Source organism: Prorops nasuta, unplaced genomic scaffold, assembly GCF_024137725.1.
Source record: "Prorops nasuta isolate Cenicafe-Biocafe unplaced genomic scaffold, Cenicafe_Pnas_1.2 PNAS00034, whole genome shotgun sequence".
Lineage (NCBI taxonomy): Eukaryota > Metazoa > Arthropoda > Insecta > Hymenoptera > Bethylidae > Prorops > Prorops nasuta.
The window spans coordinates 97,917-117,917 of NW_027116831.1; the positions used below are offsets into that span (position 1 = coordinate 97,917).

Genomic DNA, 20,001 nt, shown 5'->3' on the forward strand with positions numbered 1-20,001 from the left:
ATTAGAGTAATAATTAAATTCCAACTTTTACTATCTATTATACAGTTCCTTTATATTCAAATTACAGTCCCCTCTCAAGCATACTACTTTACACTAATAAGGCTAGTTATAATCATTATATACATTTGAACATCTTACAACTTCCCATTTTATGGATCACTAATAGATCCTTAACATTCATATAATTACTCTAGAGGCCTAATTTACATGAGGCTAAATTATAAAATTCTATACTAAGAGCTTAAAGAGACTGATTGTATGCTCAATGTCCTCCAGGACATTATAGTTAATTTAGGCTGGTGGTTTAGCCTCATCAGAGTCCTAAAAGATTCTTTGCAGTCTATTTTCCTCTTCGCACTGCCCTTTTATTCTTTGGTAGGCACTGCGTAAGCCCTCCAATGCTCATTCCTCTGATGGGTATCCCTTTCGACTAATGCTCCTGTGGTATATTTTCCTTACTACTGACTGGGTTGTCAGTTAATACTATTTCTTATACTGGATTGTTTGCACATAACTCTCCAGGACCTGTTGGAAAGAATATTTGGGCTTCGCTTGCCCCAGGTACTTGCCTTGTACCTTTCTTTTCTCTTGCCTGACAGGCTACGTAGCCTACTGCTGATGGGAGAGGGTCCCACTAGGTGATTGTCTTTATATTATGCTAATTAATCTCCTATTAGCCTTCTCAATTACAATTCACCTTCACCAAACTGGATGTCAGCAGCATGAGTTCATATTCTACCACCTATGTGGTTCACATGCTACCCTGAACCCCCAATAAAATTCCTCCGCCATCAGCAACAGTCCTCACTACTCCCCGCCAAGAGAAGAGGCTTTCGCATAGATTACGAAAAGCAAATAAGCCAAAGGAGTAATCCTGGCGCCTATAGGTTAAGTTAATAGATTTTGTTCCCACTTACCTTGGCTTTTCTCCTTGCTGGCTGTTTCCTTTTGTTTTATTAACTCGGCGCTTAGCCTTTATTCTACCCTGTTTCTTTCTTTATCCTTTCCACAATCCTTTCCTTTATCCTTCTCTACTTCCTGTCCTTTATTCTCCTTTCGGTCCTTACTGTATCCAGGGTTATCAAAAAGTGCCACGAGGCAACGGGGTTCACCTCGCTCGAGTCCTGAAAAGAAGAAAGGCGCAGGCGCGCCCAGGGCCGGCGCAACTAGTTTTTCGCATCGATCCATTGATCGATTCAGGTCCGGGCCCACGCCCACTTGGGCCACCGCACTACTGGCGGCGCGGCAATCAAAATCTATGTAACCGATCGAAACCGTAGTTTTGTCCGGTTACAATATATATAGGTATTAGGTTGAAGCACTTAAGCCGCCCCGGAAAATGGATGCAGAAAGACGCGATCTCTCTGTAACTATAAAAGATATTTCATTTTCGCATAGAATCTTTTCGAAGCCTCTTGTTATTTGGTTTCAGAAAAGTCATATTTTAAAAGTGTGTGTAAATATCTCTTATAAAGAGATGCGCTCCTTTTTGTATCAATGCTTTGGGCCAGCTTAAATGTCTCACCCTGTATATATATTCAGATTATTCAGTAATAAAGTAAAGTGAGCAGGTAAACGTTTTATATTTCGATTTGTAAAAGACGAAGAAAAAGAGAGAGAGAGAGATGTATATATATATATATATATATATATATATATAATAAAGTGCTAAAACTGATTGGATTTAATGCAAGTTTGGGTTCATTTTAATCAGTAGAATTTCACCAATCTAACAATATCTCTTTTACTTTGATTTAACGATAATTGCAAATTATCGTAATCATACTTCTAGGCTCGCTTTTCTTCCGTTCTTCAATCGAGGCATTTTATAATTCTAAAGCGCTTGCTGCATGTGCGTGAGTTATGCTTATTATCATATTTCTTTGTATACATATAGACTCACTCTTGAAGCAAGTGGCAGCAGCTTTACCAAAATTTATTTTCTTGATTTAACACGAACGAGTTTGTATATATGAGTAAAATGTTTGTTCGGCACTAAATGGTCTTGTGTGCGTGCGAAATGAAAGCAAAAAAGATTCGAGAAGACTATTCTACTAATTCTTGCTCTCTCTTTCCGTCTTACCTGCAATCGATTTGTTTCCCGTTTCATAAAATCGGTCAAATTCCTTCTTCGTCTAAAGCTACAATGTTTGTGCATTTCAATTAAAAATTACAGCGAGTTTATATTGAGAACGTCCCGTTTCAAATTGGACTATTAAATATATTAAAAACCAATGATCCTACTTATATAAAAAAATATATATCAGGCAGACGTTGTTTAACTTTATGCGAGATATAAAATAAAGGGTACCATTTATTTTACCCAAAAGCGTCATTGAAATGCTACATGTACGTCCCCTTGGCTTTATAAATAAATCACTTCATATATATTTTTACATATCGATGTCAAATCAAAGGAACTATTTATGTCCCTCATAATTTCAATCATCTTCTGCCTAGCTCTTTTTTGTATCAGATCATTAGTGTTTGAGATATTGTACAGTCCAAATTATAATAGGACACCCTGTAAACTTATTACAATTAATATTTCGAATCACTTATGCTACTTCCCCGCGTAAAAATTTTGAGGATCGCAATCAGTTTTACGAGCCTCGCACGATATCTTGTAGACAAATGTTTATTTGTTTTTAAAAAATTGCTTTTATTTTAAAAAATAATCATTCTTTTAAGTTGTCATATTTTCAACAAAAAAATAAAAACAATAAGCCAAACAAATAACTAGTAAATTCATATTACTAAAATTAGTATTTTTATAGATTATTTGTATGTATTATTACCGAAAGTTTTGTTGAAAAGAGTGTTTTCCAAAAATAGCGATCGCTAACTAGATATTATAATTAATAGGTGAAAAATGAACTCTAAGATTTATAGAATTATACATTCTACAACAGTGCTAGTTGGAACATACATAGGCAAGGCTATACAAGTAGTTATGATAGCAGATTATGGAAATTCGGAACTACCACTATGATTCTTCTTCTCTGTGTTAGTAAACACAAGGGAGTTAAAGTAGAGGCACTGGTTTCCTATGTATTATTCACCATCGCTAGCTCCAAGTATCGTGAAGTATAAATGTATGAAGAGAGGAAGGAGAAGGGGATGTCACACACACACATTGCCATGCTATTACTGGGGAGTGGGGACGTCAGTACTCAGTGTCACACTGCTACCGCGTTGCAGCCTTGCTTGTGCCATTATTTTATTTCATCCTGCACGTCCTGCACTTCAATTTAGCATCTGCGATTGATAGCCGTCATCGATATTTGTAGGTATAGGTCTTTAAGAAAATTTGATAGTTTTATTATATTTTAATGCTTTTCTTTCTGTATGCAGTAATAAATATGAATAAAGAAGATTTCGCCGAGGCATTGAAGCAGCTAGAGGAGAAGCTGGAAAATAAATACCAGCAGAGGTTTATAGAATACGAGGTGTAAGTACACATGATTTTTTGTACATGTTAGTAGATGCTTAACTTTTCTTTCTGTTTCTATTTGTTTCATAACATTGTTACTCTTTTTCTTCTCTTCTCTCTCACGTTTCTTGTTTATAAGTTTTACAATTCTCTCCGAAACTTTTCCACTGTTGGAAAGACGAGCTGCCTAATCGTATATAATAATAAAGGTTATTCTCTTCTTCCTTCGTATTCTATTTCTTGGAGATTGTCTTCTTTTTCTTTTTTCTCCCTTTCTTTTCGTTAAAATAATAACTTCATAATGATTGCATTTCTACATTCTCTCTCTCTCTCTCTGTTTTATTCTGACATGTGAAATGATGCGTATGCTAAGAGCATTTTTTTCGAATAAAAATAACTGAAAATTCACATCCTCGCAATATCCGTATTGTACAGATTGGTTTTTTTTTACAAAAAACTTTAGTGTTTGAGTCGATTTTTACTCATATCATAATATTTTTCTTCATTACTTAATTACGGGAAAATAAGTATTGCGGTTGTGTACACTGTCACGGAATGCGTTAAGTAATACATCGGCACAAACTCATCTATACAAACATGCATTGTGATGATACAGAATTCTCAGTTTATTTCTAATTCCAAGTACACACTAGACATAGTGTATCAATTTACTATGCCGAATATTCTAAACTTTATAGATATAATTATAATAATTTTTTGTTTGCAGGAAAATTGCTGAAGCCGAGGCGAAAGCCAAATTAGCCTCAGAAGAAGCTGAATTAGTCAAGATGACTGTTGTTAAATTATTAAAATCTCGCAAGTGCCCGCCTGTAGAAACAGATGCAGAGGCAGCAAAGCATCGGCCAGTAGCTGAAAATAATAGCGAAACGGATACCGCGGATAAGGTGGATCGCAGTACAGTCAGTACAGATCTGTCATCGAAAAATAAAGAAGCAGAGGTAGGGGAGTTAAATGCCTCTACCTCCGAACTCCAGAAGACCAGGGGAGGCAAAGATAAAGAGAAGCGAGAAGAAAAGTAAGTCAAGATTTAACAAAATTATTTATTATATATCTGGCAAAGGACCATAACTAATTTAATTATTATTTTCAAAAGTAAAGGGTTTAAAGAATAAACCACACATAAATGTTTGCTCTGTAGAAAGGGAGACATTTAACATCAGAAAAATATTTTTCATAAATGCAAACGTTTAGGAAATGTTAAAATCATTTACGTTTTATTTGTTATAGAAATCCCTACTTTTATTAAATATTTTTACATTTGACTGCTAAAGTTTTCCGGAATACTACTGGACTGTAATCAGTCGACATTATTTATACAAGATATTATTATTTGTATAATACGTATATAACTGATATCTGTTTGTGTATTTAGGGCTTAATTAAATTTGCTGACTTTTTGGTAAAGAAAACTTAAAAATCTTGTTATATATTCGAAAAATGTATTACTTTCAAAGTACACTTCACCGATTACCCATCAAATTGATCACTTTTTCATAACATCATTTGATAAACTATTTGTACACAATAAAGGCGTATATTTTCGTATTTTATGATTCGACAAATATTTCTGAATTAAAATATTAATATGTACTTCGTTTTTTAATAGATGGCAGCAAATAAAAAATACTCAGGGTCGCAGCTCCAAAATATTAAACAGCCGTGGAGGAGGGAAAATTGTCTCCAAAGGCGGGGAAACATGGAAAGGACAAGGTGGATGGAGGGGATACAGAGGATCAGCAGGACTAACAGGCCGGGGAACAAGAGGAGGTGGGACACAGAGAGGGAGCTACGGGAAACACCAATTTATATTTTATTAAAAAAAAAAACTTTTTTAAAATTTTATAATAAATAAAGTATATTTAACTAAATAACCATTTATTTTCTTCCAATGGTACCTGTCGAGCTAGAAATCTACTAGTTAATAGACATATTGAAGGATATAATAAAACTCTGCTTAATAATTTAATACGATCAACAAAAAGTAGATGAAAGGATGGAAATTCCTTAACGCTATTTGGAATGTGCACAATAATTTTATTAATTAGTTTATTTCATGTCGTTTTTATGACTAAATTTAATACAATAATTAAAATGTGTGTTTTATTGTAAATTTTGCATATCTTTGAAAAATGCGATGTTGAAGTTCAAAACTTAAGTATCTTATTTAATGGTACATAAACAGTGAGAGGTGAATTGATAATTTTCAAATTTCTGAAACTCGCGCGTTCTTTAATGTACTTGTTATAGGCTTTAATCTTAACAAATAATTATTGCTGAGTTGAGATTAGGTTTGCGTAACTTTTCTCCCCAAATTAGTACTAGTTATCAGCAATGCGAGCATAAGAAATAGCGAAAACCAATGTAGATGACAAAGGACGTACGTCACCAAACGTATGTGCAGTGTACTGAGCGCCAGATAAAAATACGAAAGATCCACATTAACTTTATCCAATTCTATTATTATTTATATCAATGGATATGGATAGACCTAAATAATTGAAAAACACTTTTCAGCGACAGTTCCAAATTTTCAACCGGTTGCTTTTCAATTATTACACATAGAATCTGTTGGCTCAACTACCTAATATAAAAGTATTGAGTATTAAATCGCTAAATATTCAGGAAACCCAATTTAGCATCAAGGTTAAGAAAAGATATTTCGAGTTTTAATTTATAAAGAATTTGTCTTTATTCTATATTAAGTTCAGGGAAAAACTCTGCGAACTTGGCAGATAAAACCCCGTTTACCAACCTGATTTAAGAGGGAGAAAACCCACGAACGTGGTGGGAAACCCTGTACAGCTCACCACTAGAATAATTTGGCAACTGGTTTTACCGATTATTGCACAAAGAATGGTCACTCACGAACCTGGTGTTTAACCATTTACACAGTTCTTTTACAATATTTATTTATCGCAATTCACAAAACTTCAACTCGCCAAACCAATCAATCATTCCATCGTCCAAGAGAGGAGATCCCCTCCCTTCGTTCGCGTCTTCTTATATACCTTCTTCCCCCCTCCTATCACGTGACGAAACCTCGTGACTTGAACTTAGGACTACTTATCAAGAGAAAAAGGATGCGAAATATTACTCCGCCACCCTGCATAGATATCCACTCATACGTAATCGTGCTCACACACATTCTTATAACGTAGCAGGACTACGATGCTACAACATCCCGCCCGCCTTCGTCATTTTGACGAATTCAATGCAAAGAAATCTTATTGCTAACTAACAAATAACACAATTTACATATTAGCGTACCAAAGGAATAAACTATTTACAAGACCGCCCGCCATAAACTCACTTTTCTTTTGGCATCGGTAAAGGACTGAGTCGCACTATTGGCCTCTTCATAATTGCCGATGCAGTTTTTACACTCACAACACGCACTAAACCGTCCTTCCCTGGATGAACTTCAATAATACGGCCTAAAGGCCACTTTGCAGGTGGGTATCTATCGTCCTGCACTACTACCAGCTGTCCAACGACGAAATTTTCAGATGGACCCTTCCACTTCGAGCGTTCCTGAAGATGGTGGAGGTATTTTCGAGACCATCGTTTCCAGAAGTTTTGTTGTAGCTTAGCAATTAATTGGAATGGAATCAATCGATTCTCTGGAATATCTTGTAGTGGAAGATCAGGTATGATACTTGATGGTCCTCCCAAAAGAAAATGTGAGGGGGTGAGAACACCAAGATCCTCAATGTCCCCTGATAATGGACAGAGTGGTCTAGAGTTTAAACATGCCTCAATTTCTGCTAGCACTGTGGAGAACTCTTCGAACGTTAATGAGTGTTCTCCTATCACTCTCACTAGGTGATGTTTTGTAGCTCTCACACCTGACTCCCAAAGTCCACCAAAATGTGGAGAATTGGGGGGAATGAAGTCCCAGCTAATACCTTTCTCAGCTAAGTCCTTTGAAACGACTGAATAAAAGTCGGATGCTGCTCTAAACATGTTTCTCAGTTCTTTATCCGCTCCTTGAAAGTTTGTTCCGTTATCACTGTATATGCGTTGACATATTCCTCTTCGACTGGTGAAGCGACGAAAGGCTGCTAGGAACATTTGTGTCGTGAGGTCGCTCACTGCTTCGAGATGTATAGCTTTGCTTGAAAAACATATGAAAACGGCTATATATCCTTTGTAAGTGCGTTGTCCTTTACCTTTGGAACACTTTAGCTTGAAAGGACCAGCATAGTCGATACCGGTTACTGTAAAAGGTCTCGATGGTACCACTCTTGCGGAAGGTAGTTCACCCATTTGCTGAACACCGAACGGTCGAGGTCGTGCACGAAAACATCGAACGCAAGCACGAACATGGCGCTTGACCAATCCTTTCGCTCCCATAATCCAAACTTGATGTTGTAAAATACTTAATGTAAGATTAGGTCCTGCATGTAATGCTAATCGGTGAGCGTCTCGAATAAAGAGCTGGCTCAAGTTTGACGTTTTCGGCAGTATAGGCGGGTGTTTCACAGGATATTGAAGTGCCGAATTTGTTAGGCGTCCACCCACTCTGAGAATTCCCCGATCGTCAAGAAACGGATTCAGTCTGTACAATACACTGCGTTTCTTAATTAAGCGGTTTGATTTTAAGCAATTCAATTCTTCACTAAAGGCGGTTTTCTGAAACAAAATAATAATTTCAACACGAGCTGATTGTAATTCTTGCGACGTCAAGAATCCAGTAAATCTAGCGTGACCCTTCTTAATTTTCCTGCAATTCGCACAAAATCGCAAGCAGAAAGCGACAATTCTCACTAGTGTTGTGGTTCTGTCGCTGATTCACGACAAACTCGAAATTCTTTTGTATAATAAAGTTTATTGACGTTTGATTTACAATGTTTCTTCTTTATACAAATTGATAACCAGAGCTATGAGCTAGATAATTATAGTTTTAAGAGACAAGGGATTGCCTGGATAAGTTTAAGAGATAAGAGGACTGAAGGTCCTAGGAGACTCGACTTGCTCCTTCTAGCTTTTGACTCGAACTGATTTTTGGGGCTGCACGTTTGGGGCTCCTACCCTCAAAGTGCAGCGTCAAACATTACCTTATATGGTAACATTTGCGGGTCCCAATGGTCAAATGCGTCATTGTTCTAGAACATTCGACTGCCTTCGAAGTGCATTTTGCCACGTGTCGGGACTTAGCCTTGGCGACTGTGTGAACGAGCTGCGTCTGGCGCTTCGTATTACATTTAGGAATTTGTCGCTTTTAGGAGTATCTCTCCTTTACAATGAGGCTATTGATATTTTAATATAATCATGATAGATTTAGAGTTATTAATTATATCTTTAAATGATAATAATATTAATAATATTAATTATATAATGCTTATTGTAGCAATGAGTTATGTATGTTTATTCTATGTACATAACACTAGTCTGGACAAAGAAGAATATTGTCTTAACAAGGGATCTTCTTCATGATTTTGAGTTGCAACAAAAACCTGTACGTCTTGAACTGATGGTTTCACATTCATTGGCTGATCAGGCCAATTTTTAGGAGTTTTACATAGCCAATCTGGCCCATTCCACCAGATTTTTAAATCTTTCAATTTTAACGAGTCCAATCCTCTCGTTGCAAAATTCGCTGAATTGTCTCGCGAAGGAACGTAACGCCAAACTGCTGAAGGCAGTTCCGATTGAATATAAGACACCCTATTGGCAATGAAAACCTTCCAGTTAGAGGGGTGATTTCGTAACCAGGCCAAAGCATCGCGGCTATCCGACCAAGCAAAAATAGGAAGATTTCTAAATAAATCTAGCTTGAGAATATATTTGAAGAGCTTAACTAATAGTACAGCCCCACATAGCTCTAACTTAGGAATCGTCACGGTCTTTACTGGGGCTACCTTTGACTTGGATATAATAAGTGACGTCCAACAATCTCCACTATCATTTACTGCGCGAAGATAAATCACGGCTGCGTAAGCTCGCATAGAAGCATCAGCGAACCCGTGAAGTTCGCATCGCGCAGATGAAATCGGACCAAGCCAACAATTAACCAAAATCCCTTCCACACCTGACAAATTACTACAGTATGTGTTCCATCTACTTAACATATCTGCAGGTAGTGGAGAATCCCAATCTATTTTCATTATCCAAAGGTCTTGGAGTAGGATTTTCGCTTGTACTACAATTGGTGACAACCAACCGAGTGGATCGAAAAGACGTGCTAAACATGATAAAACCTTGCGTTTTGTTGTCTCTTCCGTCGGTACATATGTACTTTGAACATTAAACCCGAAAGCATCTATCGAAGGGTTCCAGAGAAGACCCAATGTCTTAACTGTTTTATCTACATCTATCATTTTACTTTTAGTATTACTTAATGAATCAAAAGAATTTTCAGGCAACAGATCCGAATTGTTAGCTGCCCATTTATCGAGACTAATTCCAGCAGAATCAAGAATCGCGATTAATTCATTTCTAATCAAGATAGCTTCATTAAGATCGTTAGCACCAGCAAATATGTCGTCAACATAAATATTGTGACGGAGACAACTTGCACCGCGCGGAAAACGATGTCCTTCATCGTCAGCTAATTGAATTAGCGTTCTAATTGCTAAGTATGGTGCAGAGGTGGTACCGTACGTTACCGTTGTCAATCGATAGTCGCGAGGTGCCTGTCCCGGACTGGGAGACCATAAAATTCGTTGAAGGTCCTGATCAACAGGGTCGACCCATATTTGTCGAAACATTTTTATGATGTCCGCTGTGAAGACAAAACGATGCTACCTCCACCCTATCAATATCAAAGGGAGATCATTTTGTAATGATGGCCCTGGTAGAAGAAAATTGTTCAACGATTGTTGATTAATCGCTCGTCTCGATGCATCGAATACTACCCTAATTTTACTACTCGAAGAATCTTTTCGCCAAACTGCATGGTGTGGCAGGTACCAAGCACGAACATTGGGTATTTCGCTCTCAGGTATAACACTCATGTGTCCTAACTCCTCGTATTTTCTCATAAACTCACAATACTCGAGAGCTAGTGTTGGTTCTCGTTCAAATCTCCGCGATAAAGACATAAATGAATTCATTGCTAAACGCCGTGTACTTTCAACATTACATGGAGGCTCGGCGCTTAGCGGAAGTCTAACCATGTAACGACCATCCTTATTGCGTGAATGAGTTGCTTTAAATAAAGTCTCACACAATTGATCGTTTGGACTTAGTTTGTGTACTGACGCAGGTACTTCTTCGACTGACCAAAACCGCTTCAAAACATCGGAGAGATCCTCGAGTGCAATACTATGCATTATCTTTCGAGATACTTTAGCATTATTCTCAGTCTTATGAGAGGTAGAACTGTGTACCTGACCTGAAAATATCCAACCTAATGTAGTATTTTGCACTATAATATTGTGATCATTTAAGTGTCGTAACCCTTGCTTCAAAACTATGGCATATATATCAATACCTAGAATTGCATCAATTTCGCCAGGTAATTGAAATTCAGGGTCAGCCAACGATAAGTCTGCGAACTGTGACAGATCTAAATTTGACAGTGCACTGGAAGGAAGACGTGTTGTTGGCTGAGCTAGGACCAACGCATTAAAATCTTGTTCAAAGTTTTCTTTAGTGACTGATCGTAATCGCAATGAAACACGTGAACGTACCGTAAGATTTCTCGCAGCGCCAACACCGACAATAGGTATGTGAACTCGTTGGCGTGCAAGTTTTAAGTATTGTGCTATTGATTCCGATATAAATGTTGATTCTGAACCCTGATCCTACAACGCTCTTATCTTAATTTGTCGTCCGAATTCCCCTATAAAATATGCCCGAACCGTTGGTAAGAGAGAGACAGTCCTATTGTAATAACCCCTCTCGTTCAATGATTTGACCTGTTCTAGTCAACTATTGTTTACCTTGATGGAATCAGCCTGCGGTGATTCGACCGCTGCTGTTGTTTCTGAGCGATCTTGAATTTTGTCAAAGTGCAACATTGTATGATGGCTCCCTTGACACCTTTTACACGAACGTTTTGACTGACAGTTTCGCGCTTGATGCCGGCCTAAGCAATTGAAACAGAGGCTTAGACGGCGTATCTCACTGTGCCATTCGTTACTTTGTAACGCTTTGAATCTATCGCATTTCCCTATATAATGTTCTTGTGAACATAAAGGACATTTGAATAGATTCGTATTGCTCGAATTAGATGAATGACCCTTTAGTTTTGGTTTGACACTAGCATGGTGAACCTTCACCGTGTTCTTTGATTTGTTAGCGTTAAACTGTTTAGCTTGCGGGGGTATCTTCTCTTGAGTTTGGTCGGCTTCTACCGAGAGAAGCGCCTGAATCGTGCCTTCTAAAAAGTCTATCATCTCCTTAAATGTAGGAGGTCTTTTACGCGAAGTGACAGCTATCGCGTCATTTTCTGCATGCATGCCCCTTGTACTCAAGTATGTTTCCCAAGCCTTCCTCGAAACCGGGTCTAGTCGTTCGCATATAATAACAACAAGTAGATCATCCCAGCTATCTACCGGCCTTCCTAAATTTCTCAACATGCGAACACGATGTGTAATGTCGTCCACAAGACTTCTTAATCCAGAAGCTGATTCCCTTTTCATTGACGAACCCTTTATTAAATTTAGCGTTAGGTTATACACCTGCAACCGTAGATTCGAGAACCGTTCTTTTAATGCGTTCCATGTGGATAAGTAATTTAGGTCCGTTACCGACACGTCCTTCACAAAATCAGCTGCGGAATCGCGCAGACACCCCATAAGGTACTGTAATTTTACTACATTTGGAATTTGCGGCTTGTCGTGTATCAGAGAAATGAATCTATTCTCAAATGCCTCCCAATCTTCATAACGCCCGGTAAAATATGGAAGATCGATTTTTGGCAGATGTAGATTGTGACAGATAGCCTGGCTATGGTCTGTCCCAGTAGTCAATCTAGATGAAGTTGAAGAGCTTCTTCATCGTTAGGAAAGCTCGCGAGAGCTTGCGCAAGTTCGTCATTGCATTCATCGCGCAAATTTTCGGTACTCGCAAAGAAGGACTCGGTAATGTATGGGTCATCGTTGACATCATCGCGAGTTACGATTTCTTCATGGCTTTTACAAAATTCCGCCCAGTACCGATGCAATTTCTGAAGTCTGTCTCTCACCAAAGATCCGGTCAAATGATTCTTCTCAATTACTTTAAAAGCGGGTAATATTCTCGATATATTATTGGCTCTATCGCGTTGTTGCAATATTAGCTTTCGCGTTGCTATAGGGGCTATGGTTCAGAATGAGAGAATACTATCTCAAGTATCACAACAAAGTGTCTCCCGCGTTACGCTACGCAGTTACTAAGAGCGGTCCACCAACGTAAACAAACTACAGCGGGCTTAGACTTGTTCCAACACACTCGATTGTACTTTGCTTCTTTGTTTGTTATCACCAAGATCAGAATCCTTCTTGTCCCAACAATGCTTTTCTCCATTTTCTAACCTCTATCCACCGTTTTCAGGAAAAATGCAGATATTGATATATGCATTTTATAAGTGCATAAGTGCTACAATAAAATAATATAAGTTTTTATACTACCATTGAAAGGGCGTTCTGAATGAAACATACACTAAAATCTAAAAGGAGGAGCGTAGCGTAGTATTGCCCCCTAGGCATATTGGGATAGACTCTACCATAGCTACGTCATAAATGACACGCCCTCCTTGCGATTGCGCAAATTCATCGTCTTCATACCGCGGTCAGCTGCAGAGTAGCAAGGAGCATTATAATTTATGTGTAATTAATTGTTCGGTTTTGTGGTACAGTGCGTATTTTTATTGAGTTCTAGCAGTATTGACCGTTCCATTTATCCTTGTGAAAATTAGCTCAAAGCCGAGACAATCAATTAAAAGTGAATGTCTTTATGAGGGCTGCAATAAACGTCGCAAGAATGCGAATAATGAAAACCCTCCATGGTTTACATTTCCAGCAGAGAAAGATAGCAGATTCCATATATGGATCAACAATTGTGGTAAGTCCTTAATATTTGAATTGAACATATGTTATTATAGTGAGAGCTCATGTCTAATTACACTGCAATATATTTCTCATTCGCCAATTAGAAACGTAGTAGATCACTGAAGCACACGAAAGATGCGGTGGTAGGCTTTTTATTACGCACACCTTTTTGCATTTTGACTAGTTGTATGTTTACTTCAATTTTTGCATAAAGTAATGCTGGATCATCGGACACAAGATGATACTCTAAGCAAAAAATTTAATAAAATTTGTTCCTAATACCCCCAATTATAGGTAATTAACTATTATAACTTTCTGATATCTAGTATACAGGGTGTTTCACGTAAGGCGCCCCAGCTAGAAAAGAGGACTCAGAGCGCATGGTGGGGGCAGATGCATCTAATTGGCCGCGGTTAGAGAGAGAGAGAGAGAGAGAGAGAGAGAGAGAGAGAGTAAGAGAAAGAGGACAAGAGTTGACCAAAGATGACTGGTGTGAGCGGGGAAGAGAGGGGACAGCGATACGCTAGGCGTATCGTCTAGTAAAGGATAGCTCTATCCTTCTCCACGTTATTCCCTCTCTCTCCCTCCGCGGCCAATTAGATGCATCTGCCCCCACCATGCGTTCTGAGTCCTCATTTCGAGCTGGGGCGCCTTACGTGAAACACCCTGTATATTATTAGTTGGAATCGACAGGAGCTGTTCAAGTAGGATTCTATTTAGCTGGACTATTAATGGTAAGATTCCATAAATAGGCTCGATAAACGAATATGCTTGACGGAGTTTATATAGTGATAGCTGTAAACCAATTGCACAGCGCGCACCCAAAAAAATAGCAAAACAAAAACCCCTTTCATGACATCGATAAAAGAATGAAAATGTTTAGAAATTTGATTTTATAAGTTTATTAAAACTAGTATTAATAATGTTTTTATTTAATTAGAACTGTGCCTAATTTAAACTCTGAAATAAGTGTAATTTTCTCATAATAAGTGCCATTTTCACCTTAAAGATGTATGTTAGTAATTCTCTAGTCAAGTAAGCATACTTTTGATATGAATGTGAAAATAGTACATTTATAATTTTAAAATTGTGTAATTAATTTTAAATACATAGTTTTATTATGATTTTCCCTTTAGGATTATGAATGACCAAAATTACATTTTAATATTACAAATTTTGAGTAGCGTAGTAGTGTCACAATTTGGCAACGTCGCACTCAAGTCAAATACTGTCTATTAACCGTAATTATAAATAACTATTTATGATGAGCGATAAACAAAATTCAGTGCTCCAAAGATTAAAAGGAAGATTTGCCACGAAGAAGCAAATTTTAAAAAAGCAGAAGATAGTAGCCGCACAAAAGAGGAGACATTCAAAACCAAAATCGACAGAGGAATTATTTCCTGTTCAAGGACGACGAATTGTGGAAATAGAAACTATTGCTAAAAGTTTATGGTGCAAGTCGTGTAAAGAACGCTTATTCTTAGACAAAATTGAGAGTTCAAAAGGTCATGGTGTAGCCGAAACTTTTATTATACGCTGTGAAAAATGCTTATTATTGAATGAGGTACCCACTTCCAAACAGCATGATGTCAATGGATACCGTAGATTTGATGTGAATTCAAAAATTGCTTTAAGTAAGTTTTATAATTTCTTTGTCTATCTTTAGAATACCTGCAATATATACTATTAAATTATATATTGTTGTGTACATTTTCATTTACTAGGTGCTTTAAATGGTGGAATGGGCATATCACACGTTAACAAATTCCTTGCGGGATTGAATATTCCAACGATGAATCCAGGGACATTTAAATCATATGAGAGAGAAGTTGGGCCCCAAATAGAAAACGTTGCTCGAGAAAGCTGCAAAGAAGCTGCTGAGATAGAGCGTACTTTAACAGAGCACAATTTAGAAGATTTAAAGAAACTTTTGTAACTATTTTTGTTCTTTAGTATACAGTACAACGATTTATATGTCTATTCAACAATATAATAATTATATCACATACGTATAAGTTTTCTGAGTAATGAATAAGAATCTAGATATATTATATTATCTGTTTCATTTAATGAAATAGACATACAAATTGAAATCATAGTATCTCTATAATTTATGTCTATTACTATTATTAATCGAATGTATTAATATGTCCACTATTATTATTAATAATAGTATTTTCCAAATAGGAAAGACATTAAATTTAAAATGTATGTTATCAATTTCATTTACTTCATCTTTTGCAACTTATATAGGCCTGAAGAATTTCATCTACCAGTTGTTGGAAATGAAGACAAAGTGGTAACATCTTCCGAAATTAATTTAACAGAAAGAAAGGAAGTAGTAAATGTAATATTATCCTACGATATGTCATGGCCCAAACGTGGAAATGGAAGAAATTATGATTCTTTGTCCGGATTTGGAACTTTCATTGGTCACCTATCGGGAAAAGTCATTGATTTTGGAGTAAGGAATAAAAAATGCAAAAAATGTAGTTTGGGCCATAATCAAGAAGACCATAACTGCAGACTGAATTTCAGTGGAAGCGCAAAAGCAATGGAAGCCGATGTTGCGGCGACTATTGTACAATCCAGTGAATCCATGAAATCAGCTAATGTAAAATTAGGTGTTTTTATTGGTGACGAAGATGCATCGACTTTAGCAGCCATAAATAGAATAAGTTCTTCTGAAATTATAAAGTGGTCCGATACCAATCATGTCAAAGCCTGTTTTAGTAGAGCCCTTTATAGATTGGCTACAAAACATAAGGAATTATCCAGAAATTCATATCAGGCTGTAAAATATATAAAAAGAAATTTTTCCTATGCTGTACACCAAAATAAGAAAAATCCAGACAGTTTAAAGCTCGCTTTCCAGAATCTACCAGCACATGTTTTCAATAAGCATGATTCTTGTGGGTCTTGGTGTAAATATGTGCAAGATCCTTCAAATTACAAACATGGACTGCCAAAGTCTCTTGAAAGTCAAAACTTGTATAATGATTTAGTTGCTCTACTTCAATTATACGAAAAGAATACTTTCAAAATTGCACCATGTGGCTCTAGCCAGGTTAACGAAAGTGTAAACAATATGATTCATATTCATGCCCCAAAAAATCGATTTTACGGAGGCAGTGAATCATATGATTTTCGAGTAGCCGCTGGCATTTGTGATAAAAACATTGGAGCCGATTGGCCTGATAACGTCTGTAAAAAGTTGAAATTAAGTCCTAGCTCAGTCAGTAAAAACTATTATAATAGAAGAATTGCCTGGAATAAGTGGAGAGCTGAGAAATGTAAATCCACTGAATATAAAACAAGAAGACTAGAATTGCGACGTACCAGAAATAAAGAGAGAGAAAGCAAAGAAAACAATGAAGGAATTAACTACGAAAGTGGAATAGGCTTACAAGTTTCTAATAATATAAAAATAAGAAACGAAAGCAAACCACCACCTTCAAATCTAGCTGTAGTGTTGTTCGACCTTGAAACGTCAGGATTTGGTAACGCAGAGATCTTGCAAATTGCTGCCAAATGTAACCAACAAACTTTCTGTTGCTATATTTTGCCCAAGAACAGAATATCAATGAAATCCACTGAAGTACATGGATTATCATTTTCTCACGGTACTTTAATAAAAAATGGCGTCTCCCTTCCGGCAATACAATTAAAAGATGGTCTTTGTAAATTTTTAAATTTTCTCATCAGCATTGGATCGGCCTGCTTACTTGTAGCACACAACGTCAATTTTGACGCTAAATACTTGTTAAATGCTATTAATATTTGTAAAATGGAATCAAATTTTGATCCGTGGATTTATGGATTTGCTGATTCACTTACCACTTTAAAAAAAGTTGTTAAAGGTATGACTAATTATAAATTAACTACCTTAGCTGAAAAGTATGATCTGGAAAGTAATGGAGCCCATGATGCTTTAGTCGATGTTGAATTATTACAACAAGTGCTTGAAAAAACTGAAATTAGTAAATCTACTCTTTTAGATTCAGCAAAAACTTTTGCTTTTTATTTAAATAGGCATGATTGTTTAATTCGAAGGACACTGTATTTACAAAGTTTGCAGGTATTAGATGGTTTTGTTTCTAAAGGCATGATAACTAAAATGGCAGAGCAAGCTATATGCTTTGAGAATCTCACCGAAGCTTTTCTTGCTAGTGATGAAAAGGGTATACAAATTTTATTAGGTGAAAGCATAAACGGAAGACCGAGGGTTACCAAAAATCCTAAAGTAATTGAAAAAATAGTAGCATTTTTAAAACAGCATGTGAAGTAGTGTGATATGTTTTAACTTTAGGCGCATGCATAAAACATTTATGTTAAAAATATTGTTTATATTCATGTTAAAATTATAAATTTTTAATTGTTATCAAAGAAAATAAATTCATGTTATTTTTTACATATATATTTTATTTAATATATTTCCCTCTCTCTCTCATTATGAGTTAATATTCACACAAAAAGTATTTCTAAAATTGAAAATAATTTAAAATATTGCTTTTTACTATGACCATTACGCGCATGCGTAACATTGTCTAGCTTATTACAGCGTTGCCAAATCAAATGGAGTTACCGACTGGCATATTATTTCATACGATTGTTTCACTTCAAATTCAAATTTCTAAGAAACTAAACGGTAGAATATTAGTGCCTTTCGCTAGAATTTTTAATTAATTACTATACTTATAATAAGTATATTTTTTGTTTAACCCTTGTTACTTTTACACGTTCTATATTAGAAAACCGATCGACATTTGACGTGGCATCATAAGAGTCCATATAAAATGCAAATATTTGAATATTAATTTCTTAAAAAGGGTATGGTGAAATGCTTTAAAAATTGGCATGCAGGTCTGAAGTACTCAAAAGAATAAGTAGTACAAATTTAATGCCAATGGTATTATTTTCAAATATCTAACATACATCTTTAAAAACAAATAAGATTAAGAAATGATAATTATAAGCTTATTGAACAAAAAGTGTAACAGTTTTAACTTCCTTTATTGATTTAGTGGAGTGTGATTTTGTATATTGCTAGTTTTTTTGGCATTTGCTTAGCACCCGTGTTGTCGGCTACTACCACCTACTCAACCAAGCTTGTTACTATATTTTTTTATCAACCCTATATATCAGATACCTCTGAAGCAATAGAATCCTCATAGGGCACCTCCTATTGATGCCAACCAATACTAATCGTTGTCATACGGAAATTTGTAATTGCAGATTATTTCTAGATTAGGGATATTAGTAACAAATTTAAAATAAAAATTTTAATTTCATCCCACATCTGACATTCACGGCATGACTCGTTCGTAGAATACTCCCGTATGTATCCTGATATTTTTTCTATTAAGTACGGAAAAATTATTGCTGAGTATAGAAATTACACTATTGGACGATGCACCCACATAAAGCTATACACATACCAAAACACGTATAATGAAACTATCTACATCAATTTTTTTCTACTAGTAGATAAAAATTAAGCAACTTTTCAACACCAAGTTGACGATAGAAACCTTACATTAGAACTCGGAAATTTGTGCAGTTTTCAGCTATTTAGTATACTCACCTACAGAAGGTGGCCGATTTGGCAAAAGAATGCCCTATATATATGATAAAATAAAGACACAAAACTTAGAAAATAACAATTTTATTTCTACGTTACAAAATTTTCTAGATGCGCACTGTCCCAACTAACATTAATTACTGAATATTATCCTATCTTCTTCTTTTAAAATCTGACCTTCCGTTCGGTCTACCTGACATAAACAAACAACATCTAGCTTCTCCCACTCCTCTCCCTTTTGTGTTGATCCAAATCTCCTAACAATATATATAATAAACATCTAAAAACTGCACAAATCTCTAAATTCTGCCTTATGTAATGGATAAAATAAAAATTAAAATGTTTTGGTAAATATGCTTTAATGAAAATGAATAATTAATCTTAGGATAATAGTTTTTTGACTATGATAATCGGAGTAATATTTTTTTTACTGAAAACAGATAAAATAAAATTAAAATTTTACGAAACTTTATAAGCATTTATAGATAGCAGGAAAATTTAAAAAGAATTCAAATATCTGATCTTATAGCCTATAAAATTATGAACGAAGGCAGTACCAAATTTATCGAGATTCGCTATGTGCGTAATGTACTTATTAAGAAGAAAATTGGGCCTTAACGAGCAAAATCACGCTGTGAATCCTTCTTTCTTGTTAAACAAAACACTAATTAGATAGAGAATCGTTATGAATTAAATACTGCGTTCTCCAGAATTTAATGGACTATAAAACTGTATACAGTTTGAAAAAAGTTTTCAAATTTTTCTTATTATCTGGGAATTATAACAAAGTTTTATAAAATGTTGTCATTATTTTAGCTATTTTCCGTAAAACAATATATATTTTGTTATTAGTAAAAATACTATACATAGGCATTAAATTTTATTATTGTGAATGTAATTTTTTTCATTTTGATTAAATCATATTTATCAAAGGATTGTATTTTGCTTTTCATTCTGTAAAATATGTATCGCCAACTTATGTTTCG

The 20,001-nt window shown here is 35.8% G+C and overlaps 3 protein-coding genes across 3 annotated transcripts; 1 reads left to right on the forward strand and 2 right to left on the reverse strand.

Moving 5' to 3' along the window:
• Positions 1-5,313: 5,313 nt before the first annotated feature.
• LOC136783563 (uncharacterized) lies at positions 5,314-10,164 on the reverse strand. The gene is made up of 6 exons (XM_066743818.1): positions 8,840-10,164; positions 6,765-8,177; positions 6,207-6,280; positions 5,754-5,908; positions 5,606-5,709; positions 5,314-5,464 (listed from the first exon to the last, which is right to left on the reverse strand). Exons 1-6 carry the CDS (start codon positions 10,162-10,164, stop codon positions 5,314-5,316), a joined length of 3,222 nt encoding a protein of 1,073 aa, XP_066599915.1.
• A 33-nt stretch (positions 10,165-10,197) lies between these two features.
• Positions 10,198-13,089, reverse strand: LOC136783564 (uncharacterized). The gene is made up of 6 exons (XM_066743819.1): positions 13,012-13,089; positions 12,833-12,917; positions 12,467-12,700; positions 12,151-12,356; positions 11,341-12,081; positions 10,198-11,196 (listed from the first exon to the last, which is right to left on the reverse strand). The coding sequence occupies exons 1-6, from the start codon at positions 13,087-13,089 to the stop codon at positions 10,198-10,200; spliced, it is 2,343 nt and encodes a 780-aa protein (XP_066599916.1).
• A 1,606-nt stretch (positions 13,090-14,695) lies between these two features.
• On the forward strand, positions 14,696-18,608 carry LOC136783565 (uncharacterized). Its single transcript, XM_066743820.1, has 4 exons — positions 14,696-15,068; positions 15,159-15,366; positions 15,688-17,677; positions 18,459-18,608. The coding sequence occupies exons 1-4, from the start codon at positions 14,696-14,698 to the stop codon at positions 18,606-18,608; spliced, it is 2,721 nt and encodes a 906-aa protein (XP_066599917.1).
• Positions 18,609-20,001: the final 1,393 nt, after the last annotated feature.

Coding starts and splice junctions, on each gene's coding strand:
- LOC136783563 (XM_066743818.1), bottom strand. CDS start 10,164: ATGTTTCGACAAATATGGGTCGACCCTGTTGATCAGGACCTTCAACGA. Junction 8,178..8,839: donor TCTTCTTTGTCCAGACTAGT/GTTATGTACATA, acceptor TGCGAATTGCAG/GAAAATTAAGAAGGGTCACG. Junction 5,909..6,206: donor TTTTCTCCCTCTTAAATCAG/GTTGGTAAACGG, acceptor AAATAATAATAG/AATTGGATAAAGTTAATGTG.
- LOC136783564 (XM_066743819.1), bottom strand. CDS start 13,089: ATGCCTAGGGGGCAATACTACGCTACGCTCCTCCTTTTAGATTTTAGT. Junction 12,701..12,832: donor AAGAAGCAAAGTACAATCGA/GTGTGTTGGAAC, acceptor TCTGAACCATAG/CCCCTATAGCAACGCGAAAG. Junction 12,082..12,150: donor ATTTTGTGAAGGACGTGTCG/GTAACGGACCTA, acceptor CTACGGTTGCAG/GTGTATAACCTAACGCTAAA.
- LOC136783565 (XM_066743820.1), top strand. CDS start 14,696: ATGAGCGATAAACAAAATTCAGTGCTCCAAAGATTAAAAGGAAGATTT. Junction 15,069..15,158: donor GAATTCAAAAATTGCTTTAA/GTAAGTTTTATA, acceptor TTCATTTACTAG/GTGCTTTAAATGGTGGAATG. Junction 17,678..18,458: donor GGGTTACCAAAAATCCTAAA/GTAATTGAAAAA, acceptor TTATTGATTTAG/TGGAGTGTGATTTTGTATAT.